The sequence below is a fragment of the Globicephala melas genome, chromosome 4 (genome assembly GCF_963455315.2).
Source record: "Globicephala melas chromosome 4, mGloMel1.2, whole genome shotgun sequence".
Lineage (NCBI taxonomy): Eukaryota > Metazoa > Chordata > Mammalia > Artiodactyla > Delphinidae > Globicephala > Globicephala melas.
In genome coordinates, this window is record NC_083317.1 from 59,486,392 (window position 1) to 59,501,166 (window position 14,775).

At 38.9% G+C, this 14,775-nt stretch overlaps 1 protein-coding gene across 1 annotated transcript in view; it reads right to left on the bottom strand.

Annotated features, from left to right (window-relative positions):
- The window catches only part of CFAP44 (cilia and flagella associated protein 44), a 133,832-nt gene that overhangs the window by 105,373 nt on the left and 13,684 nt on the right, over nt 1-14,775 (bottom strand). Inside the window, exons 4-8 of the mRNA XM_060298054.1 lie at nt 14,257-14,416; nt 10,275-10,437; nt 8,360-8,462; nt 4,455-4,671; nt 2,654-2,768 (exon numbers count right to left, since the gene is read on the bottom strand). Coding sequence (XP_060154037.1) covers nt 2,654-2,768; nt 4,455-4,671; nt 8,360-8,462; nt 10,275-10,437; nt 14,257-14,416 — 758 coding nt within the window. The remainder of the gene's footprint in view (nt 1-2,653; nt 2,769-4,454; nt 4,672-8,359; nt 8,463-10,274; nt 10,438-14,256; nt 14,417-14,775) is intronic.

Here is a 14,775-nt window from a genome sequence, read left to right on the forward strand (position 1 = left end):
GTTAATTTTTCAAACATATCGGCAGTAGATTTCTTTGTACATCTCTTAAGGACACAACCCAGGAGTGGAATTACCAGGTCAAAATTTAGAGACATGTTTAAAGTCCTTGATAGATGAAATTCTACTTTTTAAGAGTGATAATATCAAATGTTATGTTTGATAATTGTGAGGTCAGTACTGAACTCAGCAAATTATAGCAGAATATAATTCAGTTTCAAATAAGGATGATCATCTAGAACCACTTCACATTAATGCACTTAATCCAGCACTTCCCAAAGTATGTACCACCAAACACTAGTTCTTAAGATGTTTAACTAATAAGTAATACTAATTGAGGATTGACTCCATGCCAAGCAGTGCTTGAGCACTTAACATATGTTGTTATTTAATCCTAAAAACCATATGAACTAGGTACATTTACCAAGGATACCATGTGCTGTTGTACAGGTTGGGTACTTTATTTTCCCAGAAGAGACAGTTTTTCTCATTTGCACAAAGGAACCATCTGGGCTGATGATGGAAGTCCTGACTATTACTCTACCCATTTTATAAAGTAAAAAAACTGAAGCACAGAACAGTTAAGTACGTTGCCCAAAATTACTCAGAGGAGTCAGGGTTCTAAACCACGCGCTGTGGCTCAAAACCTCCCATTCCAACTAATGCTGCCTCAAAAGACATATGCTAGGGAAAACAAAGTCAAACAAGTTTCTTTTCTCTAGGACCCCTTGGAAGCGTTTTTTTCTTTTTTTTAAAATTAATTAATTTATTTATTTTTGGCTGTGTTGGGTCCCCGTTTCTGTGCGAGGGCTTTCTCCGGTTGTGGCAAGCGGGGGCCATTCTTCATCGCGGTGCGCGGGCCTCTCACTATCGCGGCCTCTCTTGTTGCGGAGCACAGGCTCCAGATGCGCAGGCTCAGCAGTTGTGGCTCACGGGCCCAGTCGCTCCGCGGCACGTGGGATCCTCCCAGACCAGGGCTCGAACCCGTGTCCCCTGTATTAGCAGGCAGACTCTCAACCACTACCAGGGAAGCCCCCCTTGGAAGCTTTCATACGGAAGTGTTCACTGGGAATCACCATGAGAAATTTCTAGCTGTAAAGGAATTTGACCAGGAAAGTCTTTTCATAGAGTTTCTGTGCAAAAGAATGTTGCAGGCGATGCCCTTTGGGGAACTCTGATCTAATTCTTGCCTGCCTGCTCGAGGACTCTGCAGCCCCATTTTCCTCTCACCTAGAGGAACTTATGACCTGACTCAGTCTTTTCTACTTCTCCAGTCTACCTATGCTTATCTATTCTACCCATTTTACCTATTAAGCCTCAGTCCACTTGTCTTTACTTAGACTTCTTTTTTTCTGTCCAGTAACTAAAACCACCAAAAGTCACCAAAGTCTATAAGGCATTTCTTTCTGAAATGTCACTCATGTCTAGCTTCCCTCTTCCATTTGTCCTGAGTAGAGTCCAGACTCTCATTTTCTCTTCTTACATAAAAGCAGTATCTTCCTTCTGAGCTCATCTCCTTGACTCCACATTTCCCTTCTAATATGCTTGGCATTTGTGGCCAAATTTATATATAACTTCTTTCATTTGCAACTCTACTCTTCCAGAACCTAATAGTTCTGCCTGGCTGTTCCAGTCCTCATACACTAGGGCCCCACCATACTTCTCAATCTCATTTCCCACTCCTTCCCAACATGAGTACTCCAATTAATCCTCTAAATATGTAATATTTACTCCTAACTCTAAATATTTCCTTTTGTGGCTCTTTCATTTAAAATGGGTTCTTTTCTCCCCTACCTCTACACAAACTCTTCTGAACATTTTTCAGATATATCTCATACCATGTTTTTAATGATCTTTAGCTTAATTCTCACAGAATTTGAAGCTGGAATGATTTATTATCATCTTATAGGTTTGGATATATAATTTATAATTTAGCCAGCACCCAAGCCTTTTTATTTCCTACCATACACCATGATTTCAAATTAAGAATATTCCACTAGGCAATGACTAGACCACTTGGTTCCTCAGAGTAATATTTGTATGTTGGCATTTTCTTATAACTGAGATGACCACAAATAATACTATATAACTCGTCCTAATAGGGAGCCTTATACAATATTAATGGAGAACTGATCCTGTAGGCAATATGTCTATAAATTTTATAAGAAGAAGAAGAAACTAACAGATTAAAATTGCAGTGTTGTAGATGTCACTATACAGTGGCTCAATCTTCCTGAACAATAATTTGGTAATAAAAGCAAAAGCCACAAGACTGTATATAACCTTTGACCCAGTAAGTCTTCTTGGAGGATCATGGCAAAGAAGAGAGAAGGGAAAGATAAACACTATAAACATTGCAACTCCATGACATAGTTAAAAGTGACCAGTACTATGTGAATATATGAAAATGCTCACATACTTTATATGTGTATATAATATTTAGTAAAGACAAAATGGTATGTACATGTGGATTATGAAAATTTCACAGAATTAAAATTGATAATCTGAAAAGGTAAAATTAAAAGCTCATTATATTTGCAATTATAGTATCTGTTATTGCCAATACTGGCAGTGCTTTTTAGACTGCTTTCATATATATATATCACTTCACTTCATTTCAATAATTTCATTATTGTAGAATAGTAGCTGTACTCACCTTCCCATCTGGGAGCTCCATGTAACCTTCTATATCATTAGTGGCTGTTTTGCCAAATCGACCCAATGAACCCTGAAGCTTGAGGCCAGTGAATGTTAGAGCCATTTCCCAGAACCTGCCAACAAATAAGAGCCTGAATGTACCTCAAAGAAATTTTATTAATTTTAATATCACCCAAACACTTACATATTTCATAGTCACATATTATTTCATTTATCCATTCATTCAATTAAAATGTATTAAGTATCAACTACCTGTCAGGCAAAGTTCTAGGCAATATGAATTCGGCATCGAGCAAAATAGTCCAAAAAGAAAAAATTCCATGCCTTTGCAGATCTTACATTTTAGAGTTGTGTTTTCCTATGCAATAGCCACACGTTTGACTATTTTAATTTAGACTTAAAGTAATTAACATTAAATAAAATTTAAACATCAGTGTTTCATTCAGACTGACCAGTTTCAAGTATTCAATAGCTACATGTGGCTACTGTCTACTAGATTGGCCAGCACAGAACACTCCCACCCTAGCAGAAAGTTCTACTGCATAGTACCACTTGAGAGGATATAAAAGTTTTCCAAAAGTTCTAATTTACTTGTTGTGTAACTTTGAGTGATTTTCTTGATCACATTGTACTTTCATTCGCTCATGTGTAAACTGAGAATATTATTTGCACCAACCTCATGAAATTGTTGAAAAACTCTTTTAGAACAGTGCCTAGCACATAAAGTCAATAAATGTTAAGTTACTAATATTTTCTTATTCATAATCTAAACAAATGAATAGTCAGAATGATGAAAAACCATGTAGAAAAATGAAAGAATCTGGCCTACCAACTGGATGTAGAATAGATAATGGACAGTATCAACAAGCCAATAATATAAAGCCAAGAGCCTAAATGACCAACACCCTTCTCCAAGGCTGTTGTAGGTCCCCTGATCATGTTTCCATTTCCTCTGTTTCTTTTACAGCACACCACACATGAAATTGTTCAAGATCTATCTTTCCCCAAAGACATAGTACATAGAAAATATGCACTCTGGTAAACAATGGAAAAATTAAAATTTTTTAACCTATAGCCAGCAGAGAGTTAGTTGACAATTCCAAGATTTAAAAATCTGTTCAGTTATTCTATATTTCAAAAGGACCAGACTTAAATTGTAATGAAAAGAATTTAAGATAGATTAAAAAACCTTTCTCATAAAGAGACACTGGGAATCAAGTTAAGGGCAGCTCAAGAGTAGTGCTAGAAGGTTGTTAAATAAAGGACAAAATCAATTCCATCCTGAACAAAGAACAAAGGGTATAATATAGTGGAAAACACCCAGAGACCTGAGATCAAGAGTAGGCTCTGTTACCATTTAGTATTGAGGGTCCTGCATCAGGAATGGTTCTGTTATAATTCTTATTCTACAAGTGAAGACTGAGTTCAGAGACATCAAGATGACTTATCCATCTCACAGTATCACTACAACGCATTGAACAGTGGATATGAAAGTTCAATATGAACTTGGACACAGCACGCCAATGTTACTAAGACATTATACAAACTCTCTTAGGAAGTGAAGCCTACAAGAAGGCAGCAAGCAAAATTCAAAAGCCCTTCTTTTATCTATGCTGTTTTCAGTAATAAAACCTCCATACTCAACTAGAAAAGCTGCACTACAGTTAGTTTTTTAAATAACACATTTAAAAATTATCCTAATGTTAACAACATCAGCAAAAATGTCTCCAGCTGGTCAATCCTCTTAGAAAAGACCCTAACAATAAATGACTAGCACCTGTATCAGTCACGCAACCTACTTGATGTGGCCGGATCCCGATGTAGTAAGCTGCTCGTCATCTTCAGGATTGAAAGTAACCTTGAACACTTCCTGGGAAAAAGCTTTTGTCCTCAGTAGGGGCTGCTCTTCTTTCCAATTCCAGATTGTCAGTGTGTAGTCAGGGCTGCCACCAACAGAGGCCAGCAAGGTACCATCGCAGTTAAAGTCTACATATGCATAGGCCAGATCAGTCCCATCTGAAAGGATGAAAAGATGAATGCAAGTCTAATGAACACGGACAGCACTTACTTTTCAAAAGTGTATTATTTAAATTAAAAAAAGGAGAGAGGGCTTCCCTGGTGGCGCAGTGGTTGAGAGTCTGCCTGCCGATGCAGGGGGCGCAGGTTCGTGCCCCGGTCCGGGAAGATCCCACGTGCCGCGAAGCAAAAGGCCCGTGAGCCATGGCCACTGGGCCTGCGCGTCTGGAGCCTCTGCTCTGCGGCGGGAGAGGCCACGGCAGTGAGAGGCCCGTGTACCACAAATAAATAAATAAATAAAATTTTAAAAAGAGAGAGAGAACACCCTTAGTGGTGTGCATTGGTGGAAGAATGCCAAGACTCCCCTAAAGAAACAATTCCAAAATCACTCATCACCCTTGGCTGTAGAATGAACTACATGATATGGGGGGAGGGGGGAGGGTGAAGAAATCTTAATCACACTTTGCATGAGAAAAACACTTTGAGAATACATTCTACTTTATGAAGCGGGGAAGGGTGACACAAAAGCATATTAGACGGCAGAGAGAAATCAATTTAAAATCTGTCACTGAAAATTTCACGAAATAAAAATTGATGACTTCAAGTTTCTGGTTATGCGTGTGAGGAGCTAAGAAATCACCATTCCATCCTAACAACAAGTAAAAAGCTGAACAGACTGAAAAATCAACAGCTCTTCTTGGATCTATAGGAGAAGAAAGGAACCAGGGCAAACCTCTGCCCCCAAGAATGGAGAGACCACCAGGTAAATACAGGGATTTGCAACTCACCAGAGCAGAGGCTTCCAAGCAGCAACAGCCAGAACAGCTCAAGGAACCACTGCCGGTGAAGTAAAACATGAACTCTAACTGACGAATTGCTGGAGGCTCAGTGTGGACAAGTCTGAGAATTAAAAACTCCAGGGGGACCCAGTCATAAGGTGGCCCCAGCAATATTGTGAGATTTACCTCCAGGAGTTGACCAGATTCCTAAAGTAAAAACATCTAGAAAAATTCCCCCAGGCTTCCAACAGAAAGAGGGGAAAAGGAACCATTTTGAAATACCGAAGAGCCTCTGTTCTTCTTAATAAGGTCTGCCCTCAGGGGAAACTAATTAACCAGAGCCTGACGGTTGGAATGTTATCAGAGCTTAACTGACCTGGAGAAGGAAATATCCAACCCAGCCCACTCTAGCCATCCTGTCCTACCTAAGAGGGGAGAAAAATGCTGAGAAACATTTGTGAAGTTCACAGTCCAGAGGCATAGGCTCACCAAAAAACTTGAGACCTAATCCCAGGACTAGAGAATGCTTCCCCTGCCCCACACCTTACCACCAGGTGACTAAAGTCCTATTTAAGGCAGTTCTTTTTACCCAGTACATCATGTCTGGCTACCCAGAAAAAATTACAAGGCATACCAAAAAGCAAAAAAGACAGTTTGAAGACACAAAGCATGCAGCACAACCAGACATGGCAAAGATGTTGGAATTGTCATATTGGGAATTTAAAACAACTATAATTAATATGCTAAGGGCTCTAACAGATAAAGTAGACAACATATAAGAGCAGATAGGCAATGTCAGTAGAGAGATGGAAATCCTAAGGAAAGAACCAAAAAGAAATGCTAGAGATAAAAAAAACACTAACACAAATGAAGAATGCTTTTGATGGGCTCATTACTAGATTGGACACAGCTGAGGAAAGACTCTTAGCTACAGGATATCTCAATAGAATCTTCAAAAACCAAAAAGCAAAGAGAACAAAGACTGATAAAAACAGAACAGAATATCCAAGGGCTGTGGGACAAATACAAAAGGTGTAATGTATGTGTGGTGGGAATACCAGAAGAAGAAAGAGGAACATAAGAAATATTTAAACCAATAATGACTGAGAAATTTCCCAAATTAATGTCACACACCAAACCATGGATCCAGGAAGCTCAGAGCTCACCAACCAGGATAAATGCCCAGAAACACTACAGAAAATGAAAGATAAAGAAAAAAAAAATACTGGGGAAAAAAGAAAAAGAGGGGGGACAAAAATCTTACCTAAAAAACACTAACCTAGAATTCTGCGCCCTGAAAAATTATCCTTCAAAGGTGGTTGAGAGTCCGCCTGCCGATGCAGGGACGAGGGTTCGTGCCGCGGAGCGGAGCGGCTGGGCCCGTGGGCCATGACCGCTGAGCCTGCGCGTCCGGAGCCTGTGCTCCGCAACGGGAGAGGCCATAACAGTGAGAGGCCCGCGTACCGCAAAAAAAAAAAAAGGTGACAGATAAAGACTTTCTCAGACCAACAAACACTGAGGGAATCTGCTGCCAGGAGACCTGCCTTGCAAGAAATGTTAAAAGAAGATCTTTAGAAAGAAGGAAAATAATATGGGTCAGAAACTTGGATCTACATAAAGGAAGAGAATCAAAGGAGTAAATGAAAGTAAAATAAAACTTTTATTTTTCTTATTCTTGATTGATGTAACAGATAACTGTTCAAAATAAAAGCAATAATGTATTTGATTATGTATGCTTATGTCCGTGTGTGTGTTATGTAAGTGAAATGAATGCTTATATATAAGCTTATATGTAACTGAAATGAATGACAGCAACTAAAATGCCCCCTAATAGGTGAACGGATACATAAGATGTAGTACATCCAGACAATGGACTATTATTGAGCACTAAAAAGAAATGGACTATCAAGCCATTAAAAGACAAGGAGGAAGCTTAAATGCATAGTACTAAGTGAAAGAAGCCAATCTGAGAAGGCTGCGTACTGTATAATTCCAACTCTATGACATTTTGGAAAAGGCAAAACTATGGAGACAATAAAAGATCAGTGGTTGCCAGAGAGGGTAGGGCAGTTATGAATAGACAGAGCACAGACGATATTTAGGACAGGCTTTGGGAAAACTCCTATTCAGAATACTGAATGATGTTATAATGATGGATATATGTCATTATACATTTGTCTAAATGAATACAGAACACCACAAGTGAACCCTAAGGGAAACTACGGACTTGGGTAATTGTGACTGTTAACATCGACTCATCCTTGGTAAAAAATGTACCATTCTGATGAGTTATGTTGATAATGAGTAGGCTAAGCATGGGTGAGGGGAGAGGGTATGTGGGAATCTCTGAAACTTCCTCTCAATTTTATTGTAAACCTAAAAACTGCTCTGAAAAATAAAATCTTTTTTAAAAATTGACTACTGAAATTAATTATATGGAAAACAGAATTGTAAGATAATTGTGATGGTAATTTTATGTGTCAACTTGGTTGGGCTATAGTACCCAGTTATTCAATTAAACACTAATCTAGATGTTGCTGTGAAGATAGTTTGTAGATGTGGTCAACATCTATAATCAGTTAAGATTATCCTTGGTAACCTGGGTGGGCCTCATCCCATCAGCTGAAAGCACTTAAAGCAGAACTAAGGTTTCCCTGAGGAAGCAGAAGTTCTGCCCTTAGAGGTAGAATCAATTCCTTCCCAAGAATTTCCAGCCTGCTAGCCTGCCCTACAAACTTCAGATTTGCCAGCCCTCGTAATTACATAAGCCAGTTCCTTCAAATAAATCTCTCATCTATCTCCCACCAGCTGTGTTGCTCTGGAGGACCCCGACTGCTACAATAATGTTACATCTTCAAAATGTTGTTAACCTTAAACGTGAGATATTTTAAAGATTCTACTAGACTCACCTTGAAGTATTCTGTAGGGCCTCAAAGAAGGATATTCATAAATGATAATCTTGGGGAAAACTCCTTTCTCTGCTACTGTGAAGTAAGTTTTTTGGGGGTGAACCTATAAAAGATAAAATCTCACTAAAGCACTGAAAGGGAGATTATCATATAAATCACTCAGTTAATACAGTATTTAGCATCTGCTACTTTATAATTTGTTTATTAGGATCCACTCTAATAGAAAACTCAAAACTCGGCATCTAATAAATACTTGACAATGGATATAATTTAAACTGAAAACTAGAAGAATACTCATTTTAAGTTTTACTTTCACTAAGACTGTCATGTCTTAACTCTACAATTTTTTTAATTGCCATCAGAAGAGCTAGAACAGTGGTTCCCAATCTTTAGCAGGCATCAGAATCACAGGCAGGGCTTATTAAAGCACAGATTGCAAGCTTTAACACTAGAGTTTCTGATTCAGTAAATTGGGGCTGGGACCTGATATTCTGCATTTACAGTTCTAACAATTTCCCAGCTGATGCTGGTGATGCTGAATCTGGGGACAACTCTTTGAGAACAACTAAGTTAGATGAATTGCTTACCCTGCGTTTGGTGTTTTGCTTTATTTTTAATGGAGACCTAGGACAAGCAAGACATCTACTTACACTCAACACATAAATTCACCCTGTCTTTTCTGGAAGAGAGCTTATATCCCCCAAACCACATTTCTCATGGCTTTCTCATAGCCTCACAAGAGCATTTCTCATCCACAAATGGATAACTATTTCAGAAAAATTGAAGTGACATGGGCAGTGGAGGAAGGTCCCTGTCACTGTCTGGACACCAGCAGCCCCAGCACACACGGAGAAGAGCCCCACCGACACACAAGCGCTCAGGGTCCAGGAGGGTGAGGTTTAGGGTTAGCATTCTTGTTCACACTACACCCCTAACTACTGACCTCAAACCAAATTATCGTGCCACAAAATAGAAAAACGGACATTTCAAAACTATCGTTGGCCACAAAGTGATAGAAAAATAAGCAGGCTAGATATTGCTCAGTCCTCTGCAGATGCGGGGGGACCTCAGGGCTCATGGTACTTTGAGATGGTCCCGACGGACTTCCTCCACAGAGCCTTCATGTCGGGCCTGTGAATATTTGCAACAGCTGGTGCCCCCGTAGCATGTACTTGTGTATATATACCTAGCTTTTTGGTTTTGCCTCATTGTTTTTTTTAATTGGCCGTGCACACAACTTGCGATTTCTTAATTCCCCGACCAGGGATTGAACCCTCGCCCCCTGCAGTGGAAGCGCAGAGTTCTAACCACTGAAACACCAGGGAATTCCCAGAGAGGGGCCTTTCAAAATGAGAACAAGTTGATTTAGTATGCTTTTATGCTGAGGATGCCTAAGGAAGTAAAGGCTGAAGATACAAGAAAGAAAACGACTGATGGAGACAGACACCTGAGGAGGAATGAACAGACAGACTCGAAATCACACACAGATCTTTTTGTCAACTGCTTGAAACTACCGAATGTACAATTTATGCTTCATTTCCTAATGTTCAACTCTTTTATCTGGCACTTAGCTTTAGTTATTATGTGAATTATCATTTGTGTTATTCATTTCGGTATTTTTGCAGAATAGCAACATAGCATTTACTGTGAAAAACCTGCATGGCTATGGGAAAGTCACTCAACCTCTATTAGCCCCAGTTTCCTTATCTGCAAAATGAGATGATAATATTATTAATATAATATTATAATATTGCATGGAGCTAATGTCAGTGAACGTAGTGGTTGTCATCGTGAATTGAAAATGCCTTAGAATAAAGACTGCTGTGCATCTCATGTAATCCCTCCTCACAGCCTGGCTGGTCCACAGAACAAACACATGGATGGATTTTTGTTTTCTAAGTTACTAAAGGCATACCCCAATGACACCAATTCCCCTGCCACTGCTACTTCGCAGGTAGGTCTGTTCCTTGGTTTTCAAATTCAGAAGGATCAGCTGGTTCCCAGCTACGTACAACACCATATTGCTGTCCAGAAGTTGTAGGTTGGCCCGCTTTCTGCAGTCATAACCAAAGGAATGTCTGAGGGAAAGTTGCAAAGGAAAACCAGTGAAACAACATAACCATCATAGAGAGGGGAAAAGTAACGAAATGAATATATTTTTAAAACCCATACCCTTAGTTAGATAAAGATCCAGGGTTGAAGTAGTTGAATTTTATGCTGAAACTTAGAGTTATTTACTGTATTACTATTGTAATCTTGTTTTTAAATTAGGTGAAAATTCTCATACTCTGATTCAGTCTTTTAGTTTTCCTAGGAAAACCCTGAAAGCACATTAATTTTGTTTGCAATAAAAAATAAACTTTCTATTTGGGTACTATAGAGAGTAAAGTAGTCCCCTAAATAATTTCATTTTCCTCTCTCCTGCTAAAACTAAATCACATTATAATGTGAGAGAAAGTCTGTCTTTGCCATCTTTGTACTCCCAAAGCCTGTCCAGTTTGTTGACTGAACATAGTAAAAGGATCATGTAGGCCTCTTCCTTGATGCTGAAAGACAAGATGTTTAAAATTCTGACATGTTTGTGAAATTCTGACACACCAGTGACAATGTGACTACTGTAATAAATTCACATAAATATAACTGAAATTTAATCATATGAAAATTATAAAAATTGACTAAATAATACATAATATATAAGTATATAAAATAAATAGGCTAACATTTCCTTTCCAAGATCATTAGTATGTACGGGTGTGCAGATGAGTATATACGTGTGTGTGCGTTTATGCTATAGAGTATAACTGCATTAATTCAAAAGAGATTTAAAAAACTGAGCTATAAAACATTTTTTAAGTGTACTTTGTTATTACGTTCAAGCTCAAATTAATATAACCCAAGATATAAGTGTAATAATTAAATGAGATCAACCTATTAAAAAATTATAGTTTGCCAAAGAAATATATTATGTAGTGTATCTTAAGTAGATATATTCTTATTTTCCAAGAATTCATTGCTGAACACAAAAGTTGAAGGATCACTGGAGCAATCCTTATTTCTTGAGCCCTTGTTTTTGTTTTGTTTTTTCAGTCTGATTTTAGACGATTCCCCTTATTTGTAAGGAAATATTTTCAGAGAAAGAAATTATACAAAATTTTAACAAGAACGATATGTCGAATGTAAAAAAGGAAGAGCAAATTTTAATTAATGCAATTTGAATTGTGAAGAATATATAAATTATAACTAACTACAAGTAACTATACCTATCTCACTGCCTCACAGTTAAATTGAAAAAAAGAGAGAGAGAACATTTCAGGGCATTTGTACAAGAAAAAGGAATTTTATAAATTTAAAAGACATTAACGCCTAAAATGGAATCTTATATAGAAATGCAAATGAATATGTGATCCAAGATCTAGATGAAGCTATTCTGCCCTCATGGAGAATACCTGGGGCCGCCTCACAAATAAAGAGTAGGGTCTACAGCCCCTTATCTTTACAGAGCCTGGTATGGGGCAGGAAGTTTTGCCTACCCTCTCCCTAAACTACTGTTCTCACCTTTCCTTCTTCCTTCTCTCCTTTCCCTTTTCCCAGGTGCCAGTGTAATACTCTAAAGGGCTAGAAGAATGTCTAACTATGAGGGTAGAAGCGGGCTACCATCCCTTCACTAACTTGGATGACAGCAGGGAATCGGAGACATGATCATTTATCTAATATTATCATCTGTAATTTCAGGGGGAAACTCCCTCTTACTTGCTGCTGTTTTGATTGAAGGCCCTTTCAAATGCAGAAATGGGTTAGATTGTAGCTTGCCAAACACTTTCCCTCTAAATCAATCACAACCTGCTTGAGGGCAGAGACTGCTTCTCATTCATCTGTTTCCTGGAATGCCTACCACAGAGTCTTGAGCCTATTCGGTTGAATAAATGAATGAATGAATAACTAGAGTCTGATCTTTCCCTTTAAACCCCAGAGGACAAGGCAGTCCCTAAGCAGGGCTCTGAAAATGTTAAAATGTATTCTGACGTACCTTCATCTCCCTTCTGTTTTATCTCATCCTCCCTTTTGGCACCTATTCTTAACTTCCTATCAGAGGCCCAGGGCCTTCGCTGTTTGTCCATGTCCATCTAGAACCTCCACTTAAAAGTGGTATTTAAACACTGTCTTAAGTGCTGTTTAGTGTCTTCTACAAATTATGCTGTGGTTTAGGTGATATTTTATAAATTATACTTTCTTGATTGATTTAGAAGACACACATGTTAAAACTGAAGTAGATGAAGAATTAAAAGGGTATATGGGGATACATGAGAGCAGACTTCTTACAGCTTCTCACAAGAAATAGAGATTATATTTTTTCATCTCTAGAGAGTAGGACTAAGTCTAACGCAGGACAGTCCAGAAAGGCAGATTGTAATTCAAGGCCTGGAGGAGCTCTCTAATAATGTAAGCTATTCAAAAATGGGATAAGCTGCTTTGTGATTGCCCTGGTTTTGAAAGTGTTCAAGTCCATAGCTTATACAGCCACTCCTCCAGCATGAGTAGAAAGGATTCATGCACTGAGCCAAACGTCAAGATCGCTCTGACTCCCTTATTTACAGGCTAGGCATATCTCTCTAATACAGAGATCCTTGTATTCAGAAGCACCAAATCCCCAGTGTTGAGAGCTGGGAGAAGGCAGCACAATCAAAATTACCCGAGAAGCTTTTTCAGAGTACATATATACCCAAGCCCCTCTCCACGTGGAAATAATGCAGTAGGTCCAGGAAGCTATCAGAGCACGTGCATTTCAGGAAAAGCTTCTAGGTGACTAATAAACCACTTCATTTGAAAAAAATCGACTAGAAGGCCAACAGCATAACTTTTATCAGTAACCTGTCCAAAGGCCACAAAGGAAAAAAAAAGGCCCTCAAGAGAGAAAACTCCAGGTTACGAATTTCAGGGTGAATTAGTTTTAGTTACACCTGGGATCGAAATAAAGTTAGAAGATATAATAACAATAACATGTTCTATTTTTACATAAAAAGCAAAACTGGGTCAGGAAGTACACTGCCCTTCCCCTCTCAGCACCCCTTTTATAAGGGGCCAGTCAGTGTCTGGGCCATGCGGTCATAACCACTGCCCTTCTGAGGGTAGGCATGCTAAATTGCTAACCAAGGGCCTTAATGGAAATTGTCTCCTAACTAGCACCTCACAAACCTAACATCATAAAGTGATGGCAAACCCTAAATCCCCTTGTTAATCATCCCACTTTTACTTTTCTTCACAGACTTTTATTCTTCTATTAAAATGGGTTATATTGTGCCTACTTCCTCAGGGCTGTCTTCTCTGTAACTCATCTGGTAAATAATGCGAAAGCAGTAATGCCTGACAATGGCCATGTCAGCGTTTCAAGCAGGGAGATCAATGATTTTAACTTAACAGGCATTGAAAAAGGGGTGCCAATCTGGTAGAGATAAATGGGGATAAGAGGCCTCCTGGTCTCCTTCACATCACATCTCCTGAAAGGACAGCCAGAAAAGCATTATATCTCTTTATGGTTATTTGGCATCTAACAAAAGCTAACAAAAGCTTAGTTTAAATTAAGATCAAGCATTTCTATCTTAAGCTTCTTAGAATTACCTAAAATAGGGGTTGGCAAACTGTTTTTGCAAAGGGCCAGGTAGTAAATATTTTAGGCTTTGTGAGCCAGATGATTTCTGTTGTAACTACTTAAATCTGCCCTTGTAGTGTGATGGCAGTCATAGACTTCATGTAAATGAATGAGTATTGCTGTGTTCCAATAAAATTTTATTTAGGGAAAAAGGCCAGAGGCCAGATTTGGTCCATGGGCTGCAGTTTGCCAACCCCTGACCTAAAAAGCTGAAATTCCAAGATTATACATATGTAACTGGAGTGGATACACAAGTGTAAGAAGATCCAGCGGTATGTCTGAATCCGGAGTCACAAAAGGCATCGAAGCCAGCTCCATATAATCATAGAAGAAGCTTTCTGATATTTTCTTCTTAACTTCCTCCTCTGCCTCTTCTGCATCTGGGACAGGAGTTTCCATGTACTGAGAGTCTAAAAAATTAAAAATATTTTAACTAAGAAGAGTGTCTGGTCAATCCTAAAATCATATTTCATGAAGACAGGAGGAATGTACGTAGCCCATAATACTCTAGCAGTAACTACTACTTCTGGCCTGGACATAGGATGCCACCCACAAGTGAGCATGGAAGAAGAGGCAACACGCCTGTGTGCATTGGGGTGAACGCCTAGCCTTGCATGGTTCCGGCAGTCTCAAAGAACAGCGCACAGTCAGTTCTAAGGGAGAGTTAGTCTCACTAATGTGGGATAGATCACTCCTTAGACAATCCCACTCCCCAGAAAAACTCAGTATGAGAGTATGTGATACTCAGAATACACAACTCCAGAGCTGC